General features: G+C 46.2%; 1 protein-coding gene across 1 annotated transcript in view; it reads left to right on the forward strand.

The window, feature by feature from the left end:
• Positions 1–279: 279 nt before the first annotated feature.
• The window catches only part of ACVR1 (activin A receptor type 1), a 33,551-nt gene continuing 8,453 nt past the window's right edge, over positions 280–25,377 (forward strand). The window contains exons 1-7 of the mRNA XM_086465527.1: positions 280–346; positions 8,993–9,259; positions 9,772–9,989; positions 16,263–16,362; positions 18,570–18,716; positions 21,241–21,516; positions 25,018–25,215. Coding sequence (XP_086321653.1) covers positions 280–346; positions 8,993–9,259; positions 9,772–9,989; positions 16,263–16,362; positions 18,570–18,716; positions 21,241–21,516; positions 25,018–25,215 — 1,273 coding nt within the window. The remainder of the gene's footprint in view (positions 347–8,992; positions 9,260–9,771; positions 9,990–16,262; positions 16,363–18,569; positions 18,717–21,240; positions 21,517–25,017; positions 25,216–25,377) is intronic.

Genomic DNA, 25,377 nt, shown 5'->3' on the forward strand with positions numbered 1-25,377 from the left:
ATGTTTTCCTGCTACTGTAGTTGCATGTGATGTTTCTAGGATCCTCAAAAAAAAATCAGTTTTAAGAAATTGCAGTAAATCATGAATTTTATAAATGAAGGAAATGACTTGGGAAACAAGGCACAATAAAAAGGAGACTGTTCAACATTGGTTGTTCCGAGTTTTGCATAAAGAACTGATGAAGGACATTGCTAAACAGTGATTCTGGGTGATTATGTTGTGAGACAGCAGTGAAAGTGTACACAACTCTCCTGTCTCTTCTCTTTCTGCAGCTCTACAATGGCAGATGGAGTTATGATTCTTCCTGTGCTGATCATGATGGCGTTTCCCTCCCCGAGTTGGCAAGGTGAGTGACCCACGTGGTCGGGCCGTAGCTGTCTGCTGCCAGAGGAGCCGCCTTCCAGTGTCAGCTCAGCTGCTGGATGCTGTGGAGCGGCGCCCGGCATCTCCTGCTCTCTTCACGAGCTGACAGCATGGGCACGTTCCTCTCAGGAAGGAGAGGCTTGCTTTTCCATTTCGAGTTGCTTCAAAGGGTGCTCGTTGCCCGTTAAAAAACTTAGAGCATGTGCAACTAGGCTAGGTCTCACCAGGGCCTGGGGAGGGAAATGAGGAGCCTTACCTGCATGACAGACTACTGAGCTTTTTCTCTGCGAAGGCTCTTGGGAGCATTTAGTATGGTGTTTGGTAACTTTTCCATAATTGCTCCGATAAGGTCTCTGAATATGTAAAGTGGCTTTTCCATAAATCGTTTACACAGTTGTGTGGACATAAAGGCTTTATGACATGCCGTGCGTTTAAGATTTGCCTCAGCAAAATGGGAGAAGGGTGTTTCTGCTGCCATGGAGAGGCAGGAATGGTTCATTTGAAGGTCTTCTGGATGTTTTGGGAGATGACCTCCTGAAAGATGCGTACTTGCTACTTGGCAAACAGCATTTTAAAAATATTGAATAGAGGTTTTCTGCGAGTAGCTTGAGTGTTCTCAGGTTTAAATTTTGAGCGACTCGAGAGGTGTATCTAGTGTTTGTTATGGCTTATCTGTGCTCGTCTGTATTTACATTGTGAAATCTTTCTGAACTACTCTGCTGAAATGCATTTATTTTCAAATGATGATGCAAATAATAAAGGGCAGAGTATATTAAATGGAATGGAATGTTAGAGTGGATGGTGGAAGGTGAAGATTGAAAACGCACAAAGGTCTAGTGGTTGACTTTAGTAATGTCTATGAAGAGGAAATTGAGACAAAACTTGAGAAGGGAAGAAGGCTGGATGAGTGTTTGTGGAAGTACATTCAACTGCTAATGTTATTGATACGTATTGTCTTGAAGTAGGGTTTGGTAGCAGTTATCACACTGTACCTTCTTATCACTCTTGACGTGCAGCTATCTGCTTCTCGAAAATGTTGTTTGTTTTTTTTTTTTTCCAGCTTTCAGAGCTGCTTATATTAAAAGTCTTGAAGTTAAACCACCTGCCTTTCACATTCGTGACCTGAAGAGCGGTAGCTGGAGATGAGAAACACATGGGAAAGGTGCATGTTAAAGTCTGCAGTTCTGGTTGCTTTCTCTCGTACAATGTGCAGAATCAGACCTTTGCGCTGTCTGCGTAGCGCAACCTGTAGAGCGGCACTGCCAACCCGCCTGCCCTTCCAGAGCTGCCCTGCAGGTTCCATCTTAGTTACTTGGCCTGATTCCACTTAAAAAAAGAGAAGTAGGTTCTGAGGCTCAAACACTATCTTTTTGTTGAAAAGATGCCACTAAGTGATCAGCAAGAGAAGAGTCACTAAATCCGTACCAAGATGTTTTCTTTCTCTTCCCTGCTGTGACACTGAGACTGGAGGTACAGCAAAGGCAGACCTGGACCAGATGTGCTACTGCACTGGGCTTCGGGCAGAGGAGAAGTGCGGGTGTGGTGGTCTTGCTGTCCGTCTCCCCGTGCCAACTGGACAGCTATGGAGAACAGTGTTTCCTGTTCACGGCGTGGAGCTGCTGTGCTGAGGGAGAGCTTGTACAACAGTACTTTCTAAAGAGCTCTGTGTTTGGGCCTGCATTTCTCTCCCACAGCAACAGAGCTCCTGTGAAAGACTTTGTAGAAGAGATGTGACAATCCTGCTTTGCTCTGCTGTTCTTGCTTTCTTTCCTTCCCTTCTCTTCACCTTGTACTTCCTATGGAGAGTTTTCTCTTTCTGTGAGCAATTACTTGTCTAACGCACGTAAACAATGCTGCTTTTTCCCCCTTTTTATGTCTGCTTGTAGTAATGCCATTCTGTTTCCTTTGGAAATAGTCTCCTACTTCCAAGCTGGGCGTAGAGCAGTGTTTGGGGAGGCAGAAAGACCTAGTGGACCCCCAGCAAACTTTCATGTATGTCCCTTCATCTAGGTTTTGGCTTCCTCACCCATCAGACCCATAGTAGCAAAGGGAGGACTCGCTGCTTTGTTCTGTGAGGGTCTAAGTGCAGCTTTGTGCTTCTGAGCCAGCAGCCTGTGTGAGGGCTGAGGGGTTAAGCTCAGAAGCCCTGACCGGCATTTGGAGTGCTTTCCAGGGGAGAGCGTGCCTTTGGAGAGCCTTGGAGGGAACGGAGGTTGATCCTCTGCCTGCCAGCAGGCCACAGAGATGGGTCTGGTGCGCCCTGACCAGCATGTTCTCCCGTGTGCATTGTCTGAGTTGTTTTAAAAGGTTGCTGGTTTGGGGGGGAATGTTTATTTTTGTCTTCCCTTTGCACAAAATAACAAAAAAAAAACCAAAAGTGCAAAGCTGTCTGATTTCACCCACCCCCCCGGTGTACCTTATTGCAGATCAGTCCCTTTCCTTTCGGTGGGATTTGGACCAGGTTGGTGGTTGGATTTTTTTTTTTAAATTTTAACTTTTCTTTGGGTAGCATTCAGGGGCAGACTGACTATTTCTGTGTGGTCACTAGCTTTCAGAAGATGAGATTAAACATGACTTAAAAAAAAAACCCAACCCCATAACCAAACCCAACAGGTCAAACACTGTGTAGAATTCTAAGTGCAGAAACAGTCTCTTCCCTACTTGAGCTTCCAGAAATTCCTTGTATTCTAAAGGGCTATTGCAACGCTTACTTCTGCGTTACTTCTTTGAGCCCTGTAAAGTGGGGAAAGAGGCTTCTCTTTTTTTTTTCCCAGGACGATAAACCCCGACTACAGCAGAGCGCTTCCTAAATAACATAATGCCCGCGCTTAAGGGCGTGAGGTTTGTCACTCGGCAGTGGCGGTGCACAAACACCGCATCCCGCTCCCGGAGGCAAGGTTCGGAGCAGGGTGTGTGGAAGGCCGCCAATGCTGCTGCACTCCCTCGGGACGGGGGAAGGTGCCCGGCCATAGTCTGCTCTGGCTGCCGCGGCTTCCCTGCCGAACGCAGCCCCCCTCCCGGGCGGGAGAACTGGGCAGGCTGGACAGGGTCTGGTGTCACACCGTGGCCGGAATGTGTTTGGAGCTACAGAAATGCCATAGACTCCTGTCTGGTGTGTGGGAAGCCAGCTCTGGGACAGCCAAACCCGCTCTCCAGCAGCTGGGCTGGGGAGGCTGCCCTCTGGAGCCGGGACCTCCGTCCAGTGTGGAGTGTCCAGCTGGCTGTCGGTGTCCGTAGCACTTGTGCGTGTTCTGGTTTAGGTTTTTCTGTAGTGTGGAGAACGATAATGAGGCTAAACAGGTGTTCCTTAGTGCTGGGAATTTTGAAGGCTTTTGTTAAATTAATAAATCCTATGTAAAATAAGTTGTTATAGACTGTCCAGGGAAGTGGTCGAGTCGCCATCTCTGGAGGTATTTATTTAAAAGACGTGTAGACATGGTACTTAAGGACACGGTTTAGAGGTGGACTTGGCAGTGTTAGGTTTATGGTTGGACTCGATGTGAAGGTTTCTTCCAACCAAAATGATTCTGTGATTATTGCTATGGCTGTTGTATAATGCTTGTTACTGTATGCCTTGAGAAAGAGGGGAAAAAAAAAGAACTCTGAATAGAGTAATCATCTCTATAATGAGTAATCATCTCTATGAGCTTATTCTTTTCTGTCTCCCTGAAATGGCCTACAATCGTAAAGGGGAGGCAACCACCAAAAAAGAGCTGTCTAGAGTCCATTTAATCGTACATTAAAGAGATTTTCAGTTTTTCCAAGTCTGCTTTCCTTCACCTTTAGTTCATTTTGATACGAAGCTCTGGCAGATCCCACTTCTTCCTTCAATCCTAGTCATTTAAACAGAAAAAGAATATTACTGCTTTTAAATGTTTCGGCCTTCGAGTGTGAAGTCCTTTTACCATTTCATCCTACCAGAGATTCCAGCAGCTCCCTGAAATAAGCCTCGCCTGTGATTTGTAACCTTTCTAGTTTGATTTCAAGGTTTCCCATTCCCGGGCCAAGCCTAGCAGCAAGCCTACGAGGGGATAACCCCCGCAGCAGGGCTCTGAGTGGTCTCGGGCTGGGAAGCTGGGTGCCGGTGGCTCCGCGGGCCAGGACCGGCCGCCCGTGCCCGAGGTCAGGCGATGACTGCAGTGTCTGTGCACGTTCAGCATGCGGCCGGGGGTCACGGCGCGGCCCCGCTGCACAGCTGAGGGCCGGGCTGGAGGGAGCTCCCCGGGGACCTTCCCTGCCCGCGTGGGGACCGGCCGTGCAGCTCCTTTTGGCTCGGCCTCGCTTTGCAGAGAAGAGGCATTGATTAGATGGAATGGCTCCTCTTAAACTTAGGCCGTTGCAAAGTCCTGTCTGGTGAGCTTAGGACTGGTTTGTTTAAGGCTCGTTTGCCTCTGGCCACCTGGCTTCTCTTTGCAGCCACATACCAAGAGGCCTTGTGGTGTCACGTAGGTTCTCTCTCCGGACGCTCGCTTGCACGCGTGTGTTAAATGCGTATTGCATCTGTGGAGGGAGGTGTGCTAGTCTTCATCTGCAAGGGAAACTGAGTCCTGCCAGGAGCGGGGAGTTGGATTCGATGATCCTAAAGGGTCCCTTCCAACCTGAGCTGTTCTATGAGATTTTGAAAGGGAGGGTGTGCAGGGGTGGTGCATTGCTGGTAGGAAGTGATTTGATATTGTTAAAGCCCTTCCTTGAAAGGTACATCTAATATAATTAGGTTTATCTTTAGAAAGAAAATTGAGATGGTATGCGGTTTTACTTTTTGTTTTGCCTTTTAAAATTACTCAATATTTGCTGACCATGTTGTTAACATAGGCATTTTTTCAAGTGAAAGGTAGTTGAAGAAATGGTGTTGTAGTGCCAGTAAGAAAAGGTGACCAAGTGCCTATTTGTACTAGCTGTCTCAAGGGGAAATAAATCACTCTTCTAAACGTGAAGACATCACCTCAACATGAAGATGTGTTACCAGAAACATCTGTAGTGTTTCTCCTTGGAGAGAAGTTGTTTGATATTTTCCTAAAAAAGTTCACAGTGTTTACAGTCTAGGAACTGGATCTAAAATATGAAATAAAACTGTCTAGGTCAGTAACTCGTGAAATAAGTCATTTACTTCTATGTAAAGTTTGTCTTTTGTTTCCTTGCATCTGTACGTTTCCGTTGTGGGCCCACGTTCCCAGAGCCTTGCAGTTGGGGGTCCCGGGAGTGCGGGACGGCCAGGGCTGCGTGCCCACACACGTGTCCTGCGCAGACCCCCAGAGGGTTAAGCACTGCGCCTCCCAGTGCACCTGGTTACCTGTGGAGCTCTTGGTTCTTGTTCTGTTGAAATACCTAGATAATTAGTCGGCACTCCTAATTGTTGACTTTCACAAAGTGAATAAGCAAACAAAATAAAGGCGCTTCAATTTTGACACTTGCATAATAATGAACTAATAAGCTAGTTAATGAGAAGTTATGCAAATCGCTGTATCTTTGTGTGGCAAGTCAGATTTTTTGTGTGTGTGTGCACAATCTGTACAGGCCAGAAGTGCAGCGATGAGTCTCTGTTACCAAACGAACTATGTGCAGTGAACGTGTTTAGGTAATGGGAGTATTTTTAAGCTTGGCTTCTTGCCTGCGCGTGGTGCCTGGCTGCTACACGCGCCGTTGGCCTGCCGGCCCTCCACGCCTGGGGCTGTGGAGCAGACGCTTGCCTCTGAGCGAGTGTGTTGGGGCAGGCGATCAGCTTCAGCCCTAACCTCTTGATTGCAGCTGGCCTGTGGTGTTTGCTGGTCCCGTCTGTCCTGCCGACTCGCTGGCACAGCCGTGCTCGTGGGAAGTATCGCCCAGTCCAGCTCTGCCTCTGCTGGGGAGTCACCGCATGCCGACAGAAGTGGGCTTTGCCTGTGCAGCTGCCTCCACTCTGGGGAAGCGTGGCTAGGCTGTCCAGGCCTTCATAGCTGGCTTTGTGCAGGGGGAGAGCGCTTGGAGGCTGTAGGACAGTGTTCAGCTTGTGCGTGCTCACTGAAGCATCACCCCGTCCGTCTGCTCTCAGGCTTCTGACCTGCAGCGCTGTCTCAGCTGGTGGCCTGCAGAGGCAGGAGTGGGAGGACAGGGCCAGTGCTTTGGCTGGTTCTGCAGCCGGAATAAGCCTTCCTGAATGGGTAAAGCTCACCCTGTGTTTTAACCGCGTGTGGCACTGCAGGAGTGTTGCTGAGGGAGGGGCTGGCTGGCACACGGTAGGCTGGAAAACTGACTAAGAAAGGGAAGGAGCAGTTTGGTCATAGGGAATAGTAACGGTCATGAAGGAGAGTGTCTCCAGTCCAGCCCAGGAGGTCTTCACTGGAAATGTTTGAATGTTACAGCAGATAATTGGTCTGTGTTGGTCTGTGGACCCATCAGGGTCTGCAGCAGTTCACATGTACGTCGTCAGCGTTACTCCGTCTTCATGCTCTATCAAACGTATCCACAGCCTGCGCATCGTGTTGGATCGCTGGCCCTGCCTGCCGGCTGGAGCGGACCTTTCGGAAGACGGCTGGCGTGTTTGGGGTCGCAGTGCCTCAGCTCATCCTTGGTCAGGGACATCAGGTTTGGTCTGCACGGGCTGGCTGGCTGCCCGGCGGCTGCACGGCCGCTTCTGGCCCATTTGGGGATTGCAGAGCTCCTCGGAGGTGGCACACGAGGGAAGGTGGTTTTCTGTCAGAACCGCTCTTCTGGCCTGCAAGGGGCTTGCTGGGTCCTGAGGGGTCCTTGGGTCAAGAGGAGAGCTAACCATTTGGCTGGTCAGGCTGCAAGCCAGGGGAGTTCACCTTGTGGGATGGCTCTCGGGTGGTGGGTTAGTTGTCCCGCTCTGTGTAGCAGCCACTCCTGCTGTTGGTGGCTGAAAGGGCTGTTCCTGCGGCCTGCAGACCTCCTCAGCTCCCTCCTCGTGGCCGGTGTTCGACGGTGACAGCAGAAGCGCGTCGCTGTCTGGGAGGTACTGAGGTCCGTGCTGCTGAAGGGCTGCCTGGGGAAGGCTGCCCTTGGCACCGAGGGTACCAGTCTGTACCAGGAATGGCTCCCGTACTCCTCTGAGCGGGTCGTGGCCATGCCTCGGGACGTTCCCTGGAGGGCTCTGGCTTTGGATGCCTTCGATGGTTCCAGCCACACGAACCAAGATTAAGGGCCTGTGTGTTCCGATACCAGCTGTGTTCTGCTGTTGTGGGAGGAGAAGGAACAGAACTTTGACTATAGCAATGTTTGGCATAATTTTTTTTTTTCTTTTTAAAAAGAAGTTCCACAGAATTAGTGAACTTATTACTTGGTATGTGTGTGACTGGGATTGTGTATACCAGTACTTGAAATCAATGTGACAGACACTGTCTGATTTCAGGGTTCTTTCCCTAATTTAGTTTTTGTTAGTGGTTCAAAAATGGAAAATAATATTTGTGTATTTGTTCATTGCAGGAGGAGGGGAGGAAAACAAAGCAGAAAACAAACTGAGTTACATTCCCAGTGGGCAGACTCTAATGATAGGCTTGAAAAGGTCCAGCACATGATAGGCTCAGCTCCTATTTTAGGAGTGTATTTGTGGCTGAAAATTTTTCTTGTGTGTTAGAACTGAAAAAGAGAACGTAAATATGAGTTAATTTGCTGTACACGTGCGTGTGTATGTACGGGATGTGTGCCACAGAGAGCAGCGGCTTGTCCTGCCCTTCCCAGCTGTGCCTCTGTTCTCAGCCATCTGTGAGCGCGGGTGGCGCTGCGCCCCCGCGGGCACCTCTGTCTTCCAGGGAGCTGAGGAGCGCGCCGTGGTCTCCATTAGCTGATCAGGAGTGGCGTCCTCTCCCGCAGAGACTGGAGTGACCCAGCGCGGCGCGTTTGTTGAAGGCACGTGCCATTCCTGAGAGCGGCCGCGTGTGTGCTTCCGCGCAGAGTGGGCTTGTCCTGGCTGGGCATCTCCGGATGCTCCACTGAGGATGCTTAGAAGTTTAGTTTCCTACTCTCTGTGTTCTCCTGAAGGTTCTTCCTTTTGCTTAGCTGAAGCATCTGGAGTTGGGAGGGAGGTGTTGTACCTGCTGACAGCGTGTACTGCTGCTTGCTTTACTTTTTAGCACCATGGTTACTCAGACTCACAAGGTACTCCTCAAAGGCTTGTCTTCCTGGGAAAGCTGGTCCAGATTTACCTTTCAAGCAAGCTAGTTAAACCTGCTAAATCCTGCGTAGCTGTGTCTGCTGCAAATTTAAATGACCTTGGTTTGATTTAGTTAGTCACTTCTGGAATGCTCGAGAATATATTTCTACATTGAAATAGTGAATGCAGTTTAACAAATCTGTTTTAAATTTACACTTTGTTTGTTAAGGTTTTTTTTAGGTGATCCTCCTATGTTGTATACCTGCAGCAGTGTATGTGCGAGAGGTGATGTAAAATGTCACTGAACTCTTGAAATCTGAGTACTTGGAGTGGGCGGATACGACTGGTATTTGTTTGATGGTGCAAGCTCATATCTTTGTCTTGCTGAAACAGCTGAATTAGTATTGTTAGCTTCTGCTTGGTGGATCTTCAGCGGTATTTCTTCCTTAAACATAAGGTTTTATTGTCTAATGATTTCATTATCTCTGTATAACTGACGCTATTAAGGACACGATGTGTTTTCCTCAACTGTCCCTCTTACAGATGATGAACTGAAGCTAAATGTGGTCCGCTACGAGTGTGTGTGTGAAGGCATGTCCTGTGGGAATGGAGATCGTTGCCAAGGCCAGCAATGCTTTGCTTCCCTGAGCATTAACGACGGTGCTAAGGTTTACCAGAAAGGCTGCTTCCAAGTCTACGAACAAGGGAAAATGACGTGCAAAACCCCTCCGTCTCCTGACCAAGCCGTTGAGTGCTGCCAGGGGTACCTGTGCAACATGAATATCACTGCGCAGTTGCCCTCTTCTAAAGGTGAGAGGTTAATTAATAAATAGTGAGTTTTGAGAAAAAAACAGAACCTTTTTTCTATCTGATACGATGGGAGCGAGATGGCTTCAGTGCTAGTGACAGTAAGGGCTTAATCGACGCAGTAAGGCCCTGTCTCCTTTGATCCCCACCCTGGGACCCACTGGCACACGTCTGGTGTGCACAGGTTGAGCGATCCGTGTTTCCAAGTGAAGGGTGGGGGTTAGGAGCACAGTCAGGGGCAGGACCGAGGTGCTGCCTGCCAGTGCGTGGCACCGTCCCAGGTGGGGTTTGTTCTGGGGGGCCGGGTGGCTCTGAGCTCTGCAGGGAGTCACTGCGGAGCATCCTGGGCGCTTGCAGCTCGCCTGTGTCACGGCCTCTCTTTCAGGCTAGGTGGTTACCCAGGGAAATGTTGGTGTCAGTGCTACTGGTTTTAAAGACTTTCTTTGGGAATATGCGAATTTATTGTTTTCTCTCTTTTTTTTTCCTTCTTTTTTTTTCTCCCTCTCCTTTCTAAGGGCAAACCTTTCAAGGAGAAGCTGCAGGTTACAGCATGGAAACACTAATTATTGTTATACTGGCTCCTGTGATAGTGTTGATAGTTTTTTCTGCAGTAGCTGTGCTGATCATCCGGAGAATACAGAAAAACCATATGGAGAGGCTGAATTCTAGAGATGCAGAATATGGCACAATTGAGGGACTCATCGCATCAAATGTTGGAGACAGCACGTTGGCAGTAAGTAACCTGTGCGCGTGGTGGAGATCTCTGTGAGCTTTCTTCACTTCCAAACTGCCCTCTTGTACTCTCCAGGCATGGCCACGTCAACAACGGGACCTTTTGCTGCCAGGGGACACTACCTAGCCCCAGGGCTTCTGTGGTGACGTTCCCGTGCTTGCAAAGCCATAGTTAAATGAAATTTAACCGAAAGATAGCTTTTGCAAATAGAGCTCCTTTGACCTGGAGGATTTCTATAAAGCGTAGTCAAGCTGTTTCTGTTCCTAGAAGCAATGTCTAAACAGCAAAACAGACGATGTCTGATTGTTGGGTAGCTGGAAGTGATACGAAAGGTGTAAAAAAAATTTCTGTGTGTTTGATATATGAAAGACAGCCCGAAAGGTTGGAAAAGATGTGGTGCTAGGGGAAGCAGAAAATACAGATACTTTTAACTTTTAAAAACTTCAAACCTGGCTCCCGTGATCTTAGTAGAAGGGATCTTGTATAACTAGGAAATTAGTGAAATTTTGTAGGTAGGAATTTTTAAGAAATGAGAACTGCTTACTCGAAATCCAGTTTTTAAAATATGTTTGTGTTCACATAGTCACTGGAAAATAAAATGACACGGGGAAGTGTTTGCTTTGTAAAGTCTTAATGGGTCTTACCCTTTCACTTGAGGCTGGAAAAAAGTGTTCCCAGCAGCTTTTCCCATGTTTTATCAAAACTGAGCAAGTAAGGCTTCAGAGGCAGCTTGAGTGTTTGTTTCTGAAACCAGTGCAAAGAGAAGTTTTCTCCTCCTTGCTTTTCTAAGATACCATCTCTTCAGCATTAAGAGGCCGGAAAACATTTTCCATTTTGGTGCGTTCCCACCATAATGTGCTTTCACTGCAGGGTTGAAAAGTGGCTAAAGAAAAATGATCCAAAACACAAATATTTTTAATAATATGCTACTAAATACATTGACTGGGTATTTTCTTTGTGGTTTGGACTGTGTTTCTTTCTGTAGGAGGGAGAAACTGAAATGGGTATTTCTTTAGGTGAGGAATAACCTTCGATATCTTCCTTAGAAAGTGTTGGTTACCACTAACTAGGGAAGCAGTTTTGACTATGTCTAAAAAAAAAAATAGCCCGGAAAACAGTTGCCCCTCCTCACCTGAAGGCTGACAACTGCTTTGCAAGCCCAGCTGTGGGAGTTTATTAAAAGAAGGATCTGTGGGACTGCTCAAAAACTGAAACTATTTGGGGGAGCTGGAAACTATCTCTTGCATCTCTTTGTTTTGAGGCAAAGGTGATTCTATAAAATCCTGCTGTAAGTAAGTGCTGCAAGAGTTGCTTGGAAGACCCTCTTGTTCACAAGACAGTATGCCCTGACAAGTAAGTTTTCAGGGTTTGAGATGACCATTGGAGCAGGGAAGATTCTTCTTTAAGGAAGACTGGCTTAAAACTGAGCAATTAGGCTCCTGGTCATCTGAATGTCCCAAAATGTGTTTTTGAAACAGCTGATGTGGGCAACGAGTAAGTAAACCAATGCTTCCACTAGGAGGAAGAGCCTGGTTCTCTTGAGGGGGTGGGGGGTATGATGGAGACACACAACGTGGCAAGGGGTAAGGAGAGGATGGATGGGAATCAGTTGTTCACCTTCTGCAGTACAGTAAGGGGGGAGGCGTCAAAATTACCATGTACAAGCAAGGATAAATGTAAGGCAGGTAGTTCTTAACACAGTGGTAAGGGAACCAGTGGAACTCCTTGCCCAACGGTTTTTCTACGTGCTATAGGTTTGTACACATTCTGTGTGTTGTTAAGCACGTTTAAAAAAAAAAATACAGCTAAGGAAGTCCCCGAGCTGAATGTGCTTGGAGGCTGGGCGAGCATTAGAGGGAAGTATCATGTATGGTAAAGTATTCCTATATTTGCTCTAATTCACTCCACTTCTAGTACCCCAATATTCTAATACCCCAATGTCCCATGATACTTCCAAATGTCTAATACTCCTGTACATCTGCTGCCCTAATTCCCTGCACTTGTGATAAAGGGTGTTGCTTTTGGGTACGGTCAGAGGCAAGATACAGATCTAGAGGGACCTTAGGGTGGCCACTCCGATAACAGAGCTTTGGCTTCTAAGTGCGAGCTTCATTGGTAAGATGGGGTGATGGAAATTGCCTCCCTCTTGGGGCTCGGAATGTCCAGGCACTTGGTGTAACTGCAGGATCAAGTGTGGTGCAAACTGCAGGACTTTTCTACTACTGCCTTGCTATTTTCCTTCACCTTGGCCCTATATAAACTGTACTTGCTAATTTTTTCAATGCTTTTGGTCCTCTTTAATTAGCCCGCAAGGCTTGATTTTGTGTTAACTGCCAGGTTTGATATGTTCACCATGAACTAGGCATGTGTGCAACTGGTTATCTCTCTTTTAAGTGCTGACTTCCAGCTTTTACCAGCCCTTATCTCTTATCAGTGCAAGACCATTTCCATTCCATTTGCAAACCTTTTGCACTTCAAGTCATTTAATGTTACCTGGAAACAGTGATAAAACCTGAGAAGAGTAAGTCAAAATTCTTTTAAAAAGAAATCGGAGAAGTTGCTAACTGTAAGGGCTTGGTCTAATGGAGCTGTTTTGTTCTTAGCTGCCAGACCCTCAGCTTTGAGTACAGTGCCCTGGTGTGCCTCTTGAGTGTTGGAGATGTGAAAAAAAAAAAAAAAGATAGTTCCTTGTTTCTAAATGTTGATCTAACAGGAAGTCTTCCTTAAATTCCAGATTTTTCTTCTCTATTGTGCCTTTTAAATTGCCGGGTTTGTTACACATTAGATTAGTTTACATTTAGGATTAGTCTCCATAGTGTAGCAAATGCTCGAAGCCCTGAGCTTCTAGTGGGGAATGGAAAGAGCTGTGGCCTCTTCAAATCTTGTTTTTACAGTCACTGCTGATAAGTTTGGTGTGTTTTTTTTTTTTTTCCCCTCTGATACAAGCAGGAAGGAAAATGAGCTCTCAGTTTGTGTTAGAAAGCAAAATAGCAGTCTCCTGTCATTCTTAGATTATCATCTTCTTGAGCACTCATTAAAAAATTGTTAGGAGAAATGAGATTTTGTTGGATTTGGTTAAAGCCCAGTAGGGCAGTTTGCTGGAAATATTAGCGAGTTGATTATGCTTGTGCTTGTTTTTAATCCTATTTTCCTTTGTAAAGGAAAGAAAAGTCCAGTAATACAGTTGTTAATGCTTTGAACTAGTACGGAAATCCTAGCAATAGGAGTAGCTGTGTATTAGCACTTCAAAAGGCTAATAGGATTTTAACATTCAATTAGAATCTCTCTCATGGTTTTTTATAAGCTTACAGTTTCTGGTTTTCATGCACTAAAAATACCAGAAACTGATTAAAAACTTTTAAGAAAGACTTGTTATGGAAAACTTTTTGGAGTATCAGTGACATGTCTGGTTTAGGTGAACACAGGCAATACCCCTATCACCTTTTTTATTTTAAAACTGTTTTCAGTTACAAGTAACCATACCAAACTTGAATGGTTTGGGACAGAACTTCCCATGACTCTTACCTACCACAGAATGCCTTTTTTTTTGGTGAGTGGGGGACTGTTCATCTGGCCTGGTTCAGCCACTTTCGGGAAAATTATGTGGGTGTTGTCTTTTAAAGAAGTTCTAATTTGGGTCAGGGGCTTGGAATTTATTGGAGAAACCCCTGTGGTGCCAGGCTGCTAGTGGCTATTCTTCTCGGGGCTCTGTTTCGAGGTGCTTCAAAAGCTCATGGTTTAGAAGATCTGTTCGTAGACCTGTGGGTCCGTTCCCCCGTGGATGCGGGCCTCCACGTGGAGACAGGGCACGTGTCGTCCCCGAGCCAAGGCACCTTTGCGGTGTTTCTGGCTGCAGGGCCGCGGTGAAGAGGAGGGTGTGCAGCTCTCAGGTCTCTTGGTGGGGGCAGTTGCTGACTGTAGGGGGCCAAGGGAATTGTGACAGCACGGGCAGAAACAGGAGCTGGGGTGGGAAACAGGCAAGGTGCGTATGGCCAAGGAGAAAGGGAAGGAAGGTTGGAACTGAGAGGGAGGGAAGAGATGAAAATGGGATGGAGGAAAAGGACAGAAAACTGGATGGGGGCAGAATGGGCAAAGGAGAGTCTGTAACAGTTCTGTCCTTTCAGTTTCCCGTGTAATGCACGTGAAGTAAACTCTAACCAAAGCATGCATCTCTCTTCCCCGCTGAGGGCAGGGGGCTTCTGCAGCTAGCAGTTGTTGCCCTGCTGCAGGGGAAGTATCTACGCTTTACCTGCAGATCCTAACCTGGCAGATTGCCTGTGTCACAGCAAAGTATTGCATGATTTGGTTTCTGTTCTCTGTTACTACATTAACTTTTAGCCCTCGTGTTTGGGGTTTAATTGCTAAAACAGAGGTGTGACATTAAGGTGCCATGTGGTTTTCTGGGCATCTGTGTGAGTGTGACAGGTATGATAAAGGGCCTCTCGGAGACCTGTTCTTTGGGGTGGTGTCTGGAGGTACGGAGGACAGCGAGGTACACGAGGACATCCCAGATAGCACGGGACATGGTTAGCTAGCAGTGTGGCAGTGGTTCCCACTTGTCACAAGCGAAGCGGGGCCGGCAGGAGCAAGGCGGTGAAGATGGCTGCAGCAGCCTTCCTCCTGCTCTGGTACTGCTGAAGCTCCGCTTTGCAGGGACGCGGTTTCCTAAAGCCACGCTCAGGCTCGGAATCGGGGAGGGTGGCGTGTGGGCGATGGGGGCCAGGGGTGCTGTGCGAGCCCACCCACTGGCACAGCCCTGCCGGGGGAGGGGGTTGGTTTTAGGAACCTGCTGCGGCGTGCTTGGGGGGGCTCGGCAGGAGAGCCCAGCAGCCCAGCCAGCCTCCAGCCCTGGCAAAGGCGTCGACCTTGAGCGCCTGGTTCAACACTGAAGGAAAGCGTTTGGCCAGCAAGGGATGCTCTTCCCGTACTGACGACTCGCACCGCTGCTGCGGCTCCAAGCGGCACAGCTGGCTGGTGGCCTCGGTGGCCAGGCTGGGCAGGGGCTGGCGGGCAGCAGGGCAGGCCACCGGTTCGTCTCTGTGGGCTGCAGGTGCCCTGGAGGCATCCCTGGCCGTGAGCCCCAGGACTCGTGGGCCGTCACGTCTCCGCTTGGCTCGCACGGACCCAAAAGACACCCCTCTGTGGGGTGTTCTGCAGCAATACAGAGTCCCCTCCCTGTCTTACTTCAGCCAGAATGGCCAGCGAGCACAGATTGTGTGCAGGCCAGGGGTTAAAAAGGCGCTGACAAAGCGAATCGTATCACCGGTGGAGGTTGGCTTTATCTGCCTTGCCATTTCAATTAGAAGCTTCCAGCTGTGGCTGTTTCTGGAGTCTGCTCATAGTAATGAAGTTCAAAGTTCTGAATGTCTCTTTCTAATTCATGTTTATTCACAGGGATTCGTAAAATAGATTTTGAAAGTGTCCGATACCACAGATCGGTGGGGCTGGGACACGAACTTAGCTCTAATTGGTGAAAACGCCTTTGTGTTGCTGTGCTCTTCTAGTCACCTTTGCTAGGAAGAAACCACAGGTGACTGGAAGAACAGGAAAAGTCTGCAGGAACATTCAGAAGTAAATGCTGTTTTTCTTTCTGCTAACTGTATAGGGAGGAAGATGTTAAGTACAGAAGTCAGAGAAAGTGAGTTTATTTGGTTTTGAGGCAGCTCAGATTATTGCAAGACATAGAAAACTTTGGTAAAAAAAAAGTTGATACTAACCTATTTGAAATAGGTGACGTACGGAATTGAGGGAGCGTAAGCTAAGTAACAGAACCACAAAGTGCTGAAAAAGGGTGGAATTTCACTACAGAGGATAGCTCGTAGGCTATGAGTGAGCTTCCAGGTTCACAGGGAGTAAATTTATTGTCATTTATTTGTTGAACAAAGTGATACTGTAATGCCAAACACAAGATAGAGACAGAATAAGAAATCTGAGAATTAAACAGTACTTGATTTGTTTGCTGTTCCTTGTGTTGTTTGTAAAACTTCCAACAGAAAGTGATCAGGCCTAAGTCGTAGCTCTCCTACCAGCCTCCTTTACGCATGAGATGTTCTCTGAGGTGGTAAAATCTTGCAAAGAGCGTTCACTGACCATCTGTACGGTGATGGCAGCAGTATGTCTTGATCCTGAGTGACCAAGCGGGATCACCAGAGCTGTTGAGATACCAGTGAGCTTTAACTTAATCTGTGCCGTGGTGTACCTTTGTGTATTTAAATGGGGAAAAAAAATGTCATTTCTCGTAGGTTGTAAACTTCTGCTTTTCCTTCTGAACAGGATTTACTGGACCATTCCTGCACATCTGGAAGTGGTTCTGGACTTCCTTTCTTGGTACAAAGAACGGTGGCTCGCCAGATCACGCTTGTAGAGTGTGTAGGTTAGTATAATTCTTGTTCACACCTAGTGTCAACTCTTGATAATGAACACAGAGAGAAAGTTCTATCTCCCATCCGCATCAACTGGTTTTGCTCGGTTGCTTATACAGTACATGAAACTTTTCAGGCTTCAGCTTACGGAACATACTTGGGTTTGGAAAGTGAAGTGAAAAAATTCCGTTCAGATCTGTGCAGAAGAAAGGGGCAAATATCATCTGTGACTTATGATTGAAAAACTCAAGCTTTGTTCAGTCAGGCGATGTTAGAAAATACAAACTAGGCTTGTTTGGGTACTTTGTAAGCTAAATAAACTATGTTTTTAGAAAAGCCAGCTCAATTTGAAGTTTGAAACTGTCAAACTGAAACAAACATTTGTTCATTAAATGGTGTTTAATTAGAAATGGATTATCTGGAGTTGAAGCATCAAGCAAAGTGGCCAATGTGTCATTTAAAACCAAAACCCTGTTGTTTTGTGCCATTACAATGGGAACAGGAATATTTTATAGCTTGCTTGCTCTGCACTGTTGCTTCGGGGCCGTGCAGTCAATGATGCGCTGTTGCTGCTCTCTTCCTGCTTGAAGAGAGAATCTCTCAAGTAATTCTTCATTAAAACTCTTCTGGGTCTTCAGTTTTTGCAGAACTTCAGTGTTAATTTTAAGGATCCATTAAATTTTTCTTCAGCATATATATATTATTAATCAAATAGTGTTAAATTTGAGTTTAGTAATTTTAGGAATCATTTGGGCTAAAGATACCCCGAGGCAGTGACATTGAGCCAAGGTGCCGTACTGGCACTAAAGAGGTGAGGAAGGTATGATAACGATTGATTCTAGGAGGAAAAAAAGACTATTTTGAGTATGGTTTGTGCTGCTGCTGCTTCTGTGATTTGAACTCAGAATGGGTTAACGCCTTCCTGTAAGTCACTAGAAGTTTTAACTCATCAGGGTGTTAAATCAAGCCTGACTAAAACAGATCCATCTGTGAATCTGCAGGGACTGGGCCCCTACATTTTACCAGTGGTTCTTTGCTTTTGGCTTATTGTCTGTATTGAGTAGACACCATTCACACTTGCATTAAATCCAAGTGTACGTCCTCTGACACACTGTGATTTCCCTTCATCAGAAACTGGGGGGTACGATTTGGGTGATGATTTTGCCTGCAACAGAGAGAGATCCTTTTGTGCGTGTGTGTATGTGTGAATAAGGGTGTCTCTGGAATTATGCCTGCTCCCGGGTTAACTCAGGCTGGCACTGTTTCCAGAGACCATGAGTTTTAGCCTGGATAGCAGAACCAGATGAGAGTGCTTGTGCAGAAAGTCTCTTCTGGGTGGCAGCATTGAGACATCAGCGTTGGGTGTCTTTGGTTGTACCCGCTGCTGGTCCATATGTGCCTCTGAAGAACATGGATGGGCAGAATGTGGCTATTTGTAGTTGTTAGATCTAGCACAATCCACGCACGAACCCCGAGGCTGTTGTACTGGGGTTGTGGTGAACATGGCAACCAGAGTTCCTCCAGTGTGCCTTGTCCGGGATGTTGCTTTGCTCTTGGGTACTTGGTAATTTCATACATTCTGCTAAGCTGTTTGGGTAAAAAGCTTGGTATGCAGACAGTGTGTCCCGATCTCCACAGGAGCGGGGTGGGGTTTGGGGGATTTTTTTTAATCCTTTTTTGTTTGTGGTTGGTTTTTTTGGGTGGGTTTTGTTTCTTTTTTAAATGATCATTCTGCATTTTGTGTGTCTGGCAGTGCTGACTGTTTTTGCAAGGGCTGATGATGGAATAGAAATGCAAAGGCTGTATCCCCAGCATTGTATATCCTTCCTGTCCTCCTGACCTCAGAATTCATAGATCTGTTTGTATCGTGTGCCCTGACCTTGCAGCATGCTGCCGGAGTTGCTTAAGCCACAAGTGCTTTCATTGCAGGTAGTTGAATGGCTACACCTGCCCGGCACGCTGTACGAACGTGCAAGGAGAGATCCATTCTCTCGGAGCTTGCAGTGGAAACAAACAGGAGAAATTAAGGGACAGTGGAGCACAGCGTGACTGTAAAGTGGTAAAAAGTGTCTACAGGGGTGGTCGAACTACATCAGCGTGATATTTGGGCCATGACTGTTGAGTTTCCATGCCATTAGCTAAGCCTGTCCTGCCCTGTGAAGACTGTTAGTTGACAACTTTTACTATTGTGTTTTTTTTTTTTTTCCTCCTCCACCAGGAAAGGGCCGTTACGGAGAAGTTTGGAGGGGTCAGTGGCAAGGAGAAAATGTTGCTGTGAAGATCTTCTCTTCCAGGGATGAAAAATCCTGGTTCAGGGAAACTGAATTGTACAACACTGTATTGCTGCGGCACGAAAATATTTTAGGTAAGTAGGACAACCTATTCGTGTATCCCAGTGTAGCTGGTGTAGAGGTGAGTTAGACGAACAGTTCGCTTGCAAGCACTGCAGATTTGCCAGATATCTTGCAGTCTTTGAGATTAGGTTCTTATGTTTGTGATAAATAGTTGAAGGGAGGTTTTAAGGGAGAGACTTGCCAGCAGGGTGGTGAAATCCGAGTCTCAGCTGGAGAAAGTGTGGTAGCAACCGTGAATCATTGTCCTCCTGCAACGTTCTACCAAGAAGCGGTCAACCAGGTTAATCAGCTGTTGGCAGCACAGGCTGCAGAGAACAACAGAGGTGCCACAGCCCAACAGGCTCGGAGTTCACCCTTGCAGTGCTTGTTGCAGGGCAGCCAAATGGCAAGAGCACTGTGCAATGTGTTAGGTGGAGAAGTTCTGGTGGATCGATGCTTTTTCTGTAGCTTCAGTTTAGCTGGGAGAAATAAAGGGAGAAAAAGTGGGGAGGAGTTTATAATGAGATTTAAATATTTGAATACTTTTCCTTGTGCCTGAATAAAGTGCAGTATGAATCCATTATTTTCTTCTGTTTAGCTGTTCTGCTCAGGGTCAAACTAAGCTCCTTCGGTGTTGAAACTTCAACTATAGTTGCCCCTTTACGATATATCTCATTTCCCTGTAAATATGAAAGTACGATGATTTGTAATCTTTTGCATCCCTTGTACCTTGTGTGCTCAGTTCTGAGAGCTTAGAAAATGGCTTTTTTGTGTTGTGAGCCACGGCTGAAGTTTAAGAAGCCCTTCTGATTCCTAGCAGACATGACTGTCTTTTGCTGAGGTGCCACCTTTACACATAAAAGCAGCAGCATGTTTTTGGAGTGCTGACATTCCCTCACCCGCAATCTGATCGTGTTCAGTCAGCTTTACTAGGGGTCCTTATTCTTGTTTCCTGTCGGAGAATATCCCTTGGCTCTATATCACCCTGCTAGACGTTTGTCTAATGTTTTCTGAAGCACTTCCTTTGTTACTACAAAAATAATTTGGTGGTCCTCCTGAAATGTGAATTATTGAACCTTCCTTCCCGAGAGGGCAAGTAACTTGGCTGAAATTACATTACACATTTCCCATGTTCCTCTGTCTGCATCTAGTCTTTCTGGATAACTGTCAAATTTGTTGGCTATTTTATAGAGTTTTTTAGATGCGATATTGAACAATATCACAGATTACAGAAGTGTCACTTTGTGCAGAAATCTGACTTCAGGAGAGAAAGTAGTGAGTGTTCTTTCTGACAAATGCCATATGTGGGCTTTTAGTAAACATGACTTGCTCCTCTAACTTGGGAATAGAACTTTTGTTGCTTCCTAGCTGAAGCTGTTGAGGTCAACAGTGTACTGCTATCCAGTTAATTCAGAGGTAGCAGGAAGGGAGCTACTCTTGAATTTTGGGTTCAGTTTTAAGACATGACATTTTTGCAAGCAGTTCTTGAGTTTTGAAGAGAAATTTTCCTCCTCTTCCTTCATGGAAAATCACTGTGAAATACAGCTGTGATGCATAAAAGTGCTCTGCCTTCCTTCACCGTGGAAGTAAGTAGCACACCAGTTGAGCTGTCCAGTATTCGAAGTAGAAAAATTACTATTGTTTGTTTTTTGCTGTGCTGATCTTGCGGTGCTGCCGTGCTCTCCTTGGCCATCTGCCCCTTTTGATATCCCGTGGCTCTGCTGCGAGCTGGTGAGCCGTTAGGAAGGTTGGGCATTTGGAGCCTACAGCGGTTTAGAGCATCCCATAGGTCTGATAATTCCTCAGGCTGCAGCAATCCTTCTGCATCCTTTTGAGCAATTGGAGACCGATGGAGAGGAAGCTGTTGCTGTGGTGAGATGCGCTTTTTTCCACCTACATTTGGTCAGAAGGGTGTGATGTTTCCCGTGGGGACAGCAAGCTTTGGAGATGTCGAGGTTGGTTGTTGGAAATTCTCTGAATAGGCTTGTCTTGGATGTGAAGGTGGCGCTGGCACAGCACGTAGTACTGGGGTGTGATGCGGACGTGAAGCGCGTTTGACTCTTTTCTCGGCAGCCTGCGCTGGCTGCTTCTGTCCTTAAAATGGAAGTGGCTACTCGTGATTTGTCTGTTCGAGGTATTGCTTCTTCCCAGTGTGAGCCTCTTGAGTGGACAGCAGCAGATGTGCTACAGCCTGGTGGCCTTTTTGTTTAACTGGAAACTTCCCCACCCTCAAGGGGGAAAAAAAGGGCCATTTTTTTTTTAAAGTATGTGGCCCTAACGAGTAGTTGTTTGGTTTCACTGACAAAATACATAAGTACATTCTTGTGAATAGGCTTGAGTTAGAGTTCCAGAATATGTCAGCTCTTTTTTTTTTTTTATCATGGTAATACCTATGGTCTGTTTTCAGAACAGTACTAAAGTGTTTTGTTTTTTAATGAAACAGTTTTAAATTGTAAGAGAGGACTAGCAGTATTGATTCTTTTCTTGGGGGAAGTCTTGAAGGAGCTCTGTCATTTTATTCTGTTTTTCCTTTTTTTTTTCTTCCTCTCTTTCTAGGTTTTATTGCATCTGATATGACTTCCAGAAACTCTAGTACCCAGTTGTGGTTAATTACCCACTACCATGAGATGGGCTCTTTGTACGACTATCTACAGCTCACTACCCTGGACACGGTCAGCTGCCTGCGCATAGTACTGTCCATCGCTAGTGGTCTTGCACATTTGCACATAGAGATATTCGGGACGCAGGGGAAGCCTGCCATTTCGCATCGGGACTTGAAGAGCAAAAATATCCTCGTTAAGAAGAACGGACAGTGCTGTATAGCGGATTTAGGTGGGTTCCTTTCGGTGCTGATGTACTTGGTGCATTCCTGAAGAAATCAAATGTATTGGACAACTCCAGCCGTAAAAGCCTTAAAGTAACCTTAAAATACCCGCCAGCGCTGACGCCACCCTGCAGGCTTTCAGCAGCCACTAGATGGCACGGACAGCTCGGGAGCGGCGCCCGCGCAGCCTCCGGCTGGGGAGCAGGTCCGACACCTCGGGCTTTTCCTTGGGTTTTTGTGGTCCCGGAGGGCAGTGGTTACGAGGCCTCGACTCGTTTCTGAGCTGGTAAATGCCCTTCTGCTTACAGTCTCAGAACTGGGCGCTCACTGTGCCAGGCTCTGTAGGTCCATCCAGCTTTTGCCAGATAATTCAGCAAGCCCAGAACGGGGTTCTCTGTGGCCAGCTGGCTTTAGACTTTAAGCTGGCAGGATGCTGAGAAACCACTGCAGCAGTACGGCTCGTTCGTACCGTGAGGGTATGTCTGGCAATATTTTTTTTCTTGGAAGCCAAGGGAGAAAATAGGGGTAGAACAGTAGTATTGGGGAGTCATTGGCTAGACAAAAAGCATATTGAGGGATGGGAAATTTTTTCAGTAATAATTCCACTGCATAGTTCCTGTCATTTTTGCCTGAGGGATATGAGATACACACAGGGAAAACAGGAAAGCCACACGCCTGGGCCTATCTAAATTTGCAGGGGGAATAGTAAGTAAAAAGTGGAGCACCAAGTTGAAAATACAAAACTTCAGAGACTGGCTTTTAAATAAATTTATACCTCATACTGGGGAAGGGGCAGCACACACTGGCATTGATTGGCATCTCACTAATAAATCGTGTAATGGACTTCACTTTGTCTAGAGGCTTCAGATATTTGAGAGCTTTTCTGAGAGAGCACAGCAATAAACATTTCCCAGTTAGTTTTTGTGATGGTAAAATAGCTTTTTTTTTTTTTTTAAAAAAAAAAAACAACAAACATGGAGTCCTGAGGTGTGTGTCTGACACGTTCTTCGTTTATTCCTCATCTGTAAAGGAGACTTACTGAAGAGTTCTGGCATATATTCATGCCCTCTTTTTCTGCATAGCATTGTCTTTTTTTTTTTTTTTTTTTTTCTCCTCCTCTGATCTCTTTCTGTGTTTCAACACGTGCACCACACAAGAAAAATGCCTGGTAAGTATGAGCAGATGGAAGGACTCACTGCAGCTGGGCTTGGGTTCTGTTGGTCACAGCAGGTGCTGGACTTGCAGTGTACCTGTTCAGAACAGGCGTCAGCTCTGCAAAGACAGAGGCATAAAATCCCCTTGGTGCGTCTCTCGCGATGGCCTGTTTTGCCGGCACGCCTGCGCTGCAGGGCAGCCTGCTGTTTGCTGCCGGTCCGTCCTGCTCCTCCTGGCCAGCAGCGAGTGCCAGGGCTTGGCGAGTCGGCCCTTGTCCTTCGGCAGGCGAGCTGGAAACCAGTATCTCCAGCGGCCACCGGCGTCCAGAGCTGCAGTTACAGAACTGGCCGTCTCCAGCACGTTCGAGCTAAGCAGGAGCAGTGAGATGAAGTCCAAGGATGGATGTCAGTGCTGGGAAAAGTTCAGCCCTTCTGCTTCTAAAGCGATTCACACGCATGGGTTGTAGGTCTTAGTTGAGCAGCTTTACAGAACAGCAGAATAACGCTTATACAAAGAGAAGGAAAAGCCCACCCTCCCCTCACTCCCTCCTTCCCCTTGCCCCTCCATCTAGAGTGGTGGATGTCTGTTTGAAACAAACACTGGTATTTGTGAGGAAGGTGCGAGGAATGATAACAAAACATATTTGCTCAATTTTTGTTTCTAGCAGGTACTCAATATACTAAAGAGGATTTTTTGGTGTCTTGAAAGCCAGTGTGCTTCATCAATTTGTACTCCTGTCAAGCTGTTTGTGGTTTTTTGGTGGGTTTTTTTTGTTTTTAAGAATTAATATCTTTAAGAGCTGCTCTGACAAGCAGTTACATGCCCTTTAGTTAAACATGCATTGAGATCTCCTGAGGTGAAAAGAAGCCAAAGCAGAGCAGTATCTGCCTCCGAACTCTCGTAAACAGCGCAGATGCCCCCATGAAGAGAACCTGATTACAACACTGTTGTCCCCTGACCTCATTGCAACACGTTCTTGGTTTGTAGTGTGTGGGATGCTGACTTGCATCCCTCGGCCCTAAACCTTTGACCTGTCAATCTGTTTGCATCTGTTTTGCCCAGTTTGGATGGAGCATTACGATTTTTATCAAAGTGTTCTGCAAAGTCTTGATGTCTTCAGAGTTTGCCAGGAAGTTTGTTTTCTAACCTTTATTTACAGTGTGCAAGCTGTTTCTTTTCGAGTATTATGATCCATACATGTTGTGTAATACAAATGAATATAAACAGAGACGTGTACAAGTGTGTGTGTGTAAATACATGTCCCATATATGTGTGTGTATGGATCTCTATAGATAGGTGATAAAAAATACTTTTATTTGGGGAGCAGGCTTTCCAAATTACCTTCTCAGCAGTCATGGGGTTAGTAGATGGGATCTTTCTAGAGGTGCCACGAGCATTTTCATAGCGACTTGAAATTACTTGAGGTGCATTTAAACTGCAGGAAAGTGTTTTCCAAGTTTTTGTTACGTTGAAGTACAAACTGGTTTTGGAACAAAAAAAAAAATTAATGATCGTAGGTTAATTTTTGGTAGGACTGAGTTTAAAAGCTTTTTAAGTTTCATCTAAAATAAACTCATGTTAATTGTAAATAGTATATGTTATTCTTACGGGATTTGTTGAGGAAATTAAGGAGGGTTTGTGTCGTCTTTTCTATTGCTTAGTTATGTCATGCTCCTGTTGCTGTTCAATTTGCAGTGCTCCCTGTTTACTGTGGCAAAATGAGTACTCCGTATGTTTCCAAATTTACAGTAATTTAGTCCCTCACATAATGTTCTTTGCTTAAATGTTTAGTAATTAGTAGGAACCAGGTAGAGTGGTTTTGACTGACTCATTTTAGATCAGCTTGAGGTTGTTTATTTTTCAAGCTACTGCAAATATGGTGGGTTTTATTTTCCAGCTTTGTTTTTTAACTTGTGTATATCCATCATGCAGTGTTTTTCTTCTCTCTTCCCCGCAGTTCGGATATATCCACCTACCCAAAAGGTCTATAAATAAATGTGAATGTTGTGCAAAATTGTTTTCTTCTAAGTAACAGATGCTTGGCCTTCTGTGTATACGTGCCTAGAGCGCTGGTGACATCCAGTGGCTGCAAAACACTTAATGACAGCGTTTTGCAACAGTGCAATAACATGCTTAGTGGTAATCCCTGAGGAGATAATTGGTCCCAGTCTGCGGACACAGTGCCTGCTTTGATAGCTGTTTGGAGCTGACCCAGTTGGTCTTTGGACAGTTGGACTCAGCTCCTTTTAAAGAAACTGTCTGATGGGTGTCACTGATCCCGTGTAACTTTAAACATACGCTGCTATACTTTTAAAGGGGGCTTAGCAGTAACTTTTTTTTTTCCTGTCCTTCAGGCCTTGCAGTTATGCACTCCCAAAGCACGAATCAGTTGGATGTGGGGAACAATCCCCGTGTGGGTACCAAGCGCTACATGGCTCCAGAAGTCTTGGACGAAACCATCCAGGCAGACTGCTTTGACTCCTATAAAAGGGTCGATATCTGGGCGTTTGGGCTGGTCCTTTGGGAAGTAGCTAGGCGCATGGTTAGCAACGGTAAGTATTATTTGGGACTCCTTTACCTGGTTTTAGGTGTTAAGCAAATGGTGATTCATGGCAAAGCTGCTGCCACCAGAATGCATAGGGTGTGTGGTAGAATACTGGACTCGGAAGTATTTTGATTCCTGGCACTTTGCTGCCCGTTGAAGTTGTGGTATG

Source organism: Leptosomus discolor, chromosome 5, assembly GCF_034619465.1.
Source record: "Leptosomus discolor isolate bLepDis1 chromosome 5, bLepDis1.hap2, whole genome shotgun sequence".
Lineage (NCBI taxonomy): Eukaryota > Metazoa > Chordata > Aves > Leptosomiformes > Leptosomidae > Leptosomus > Leptosomus discolor.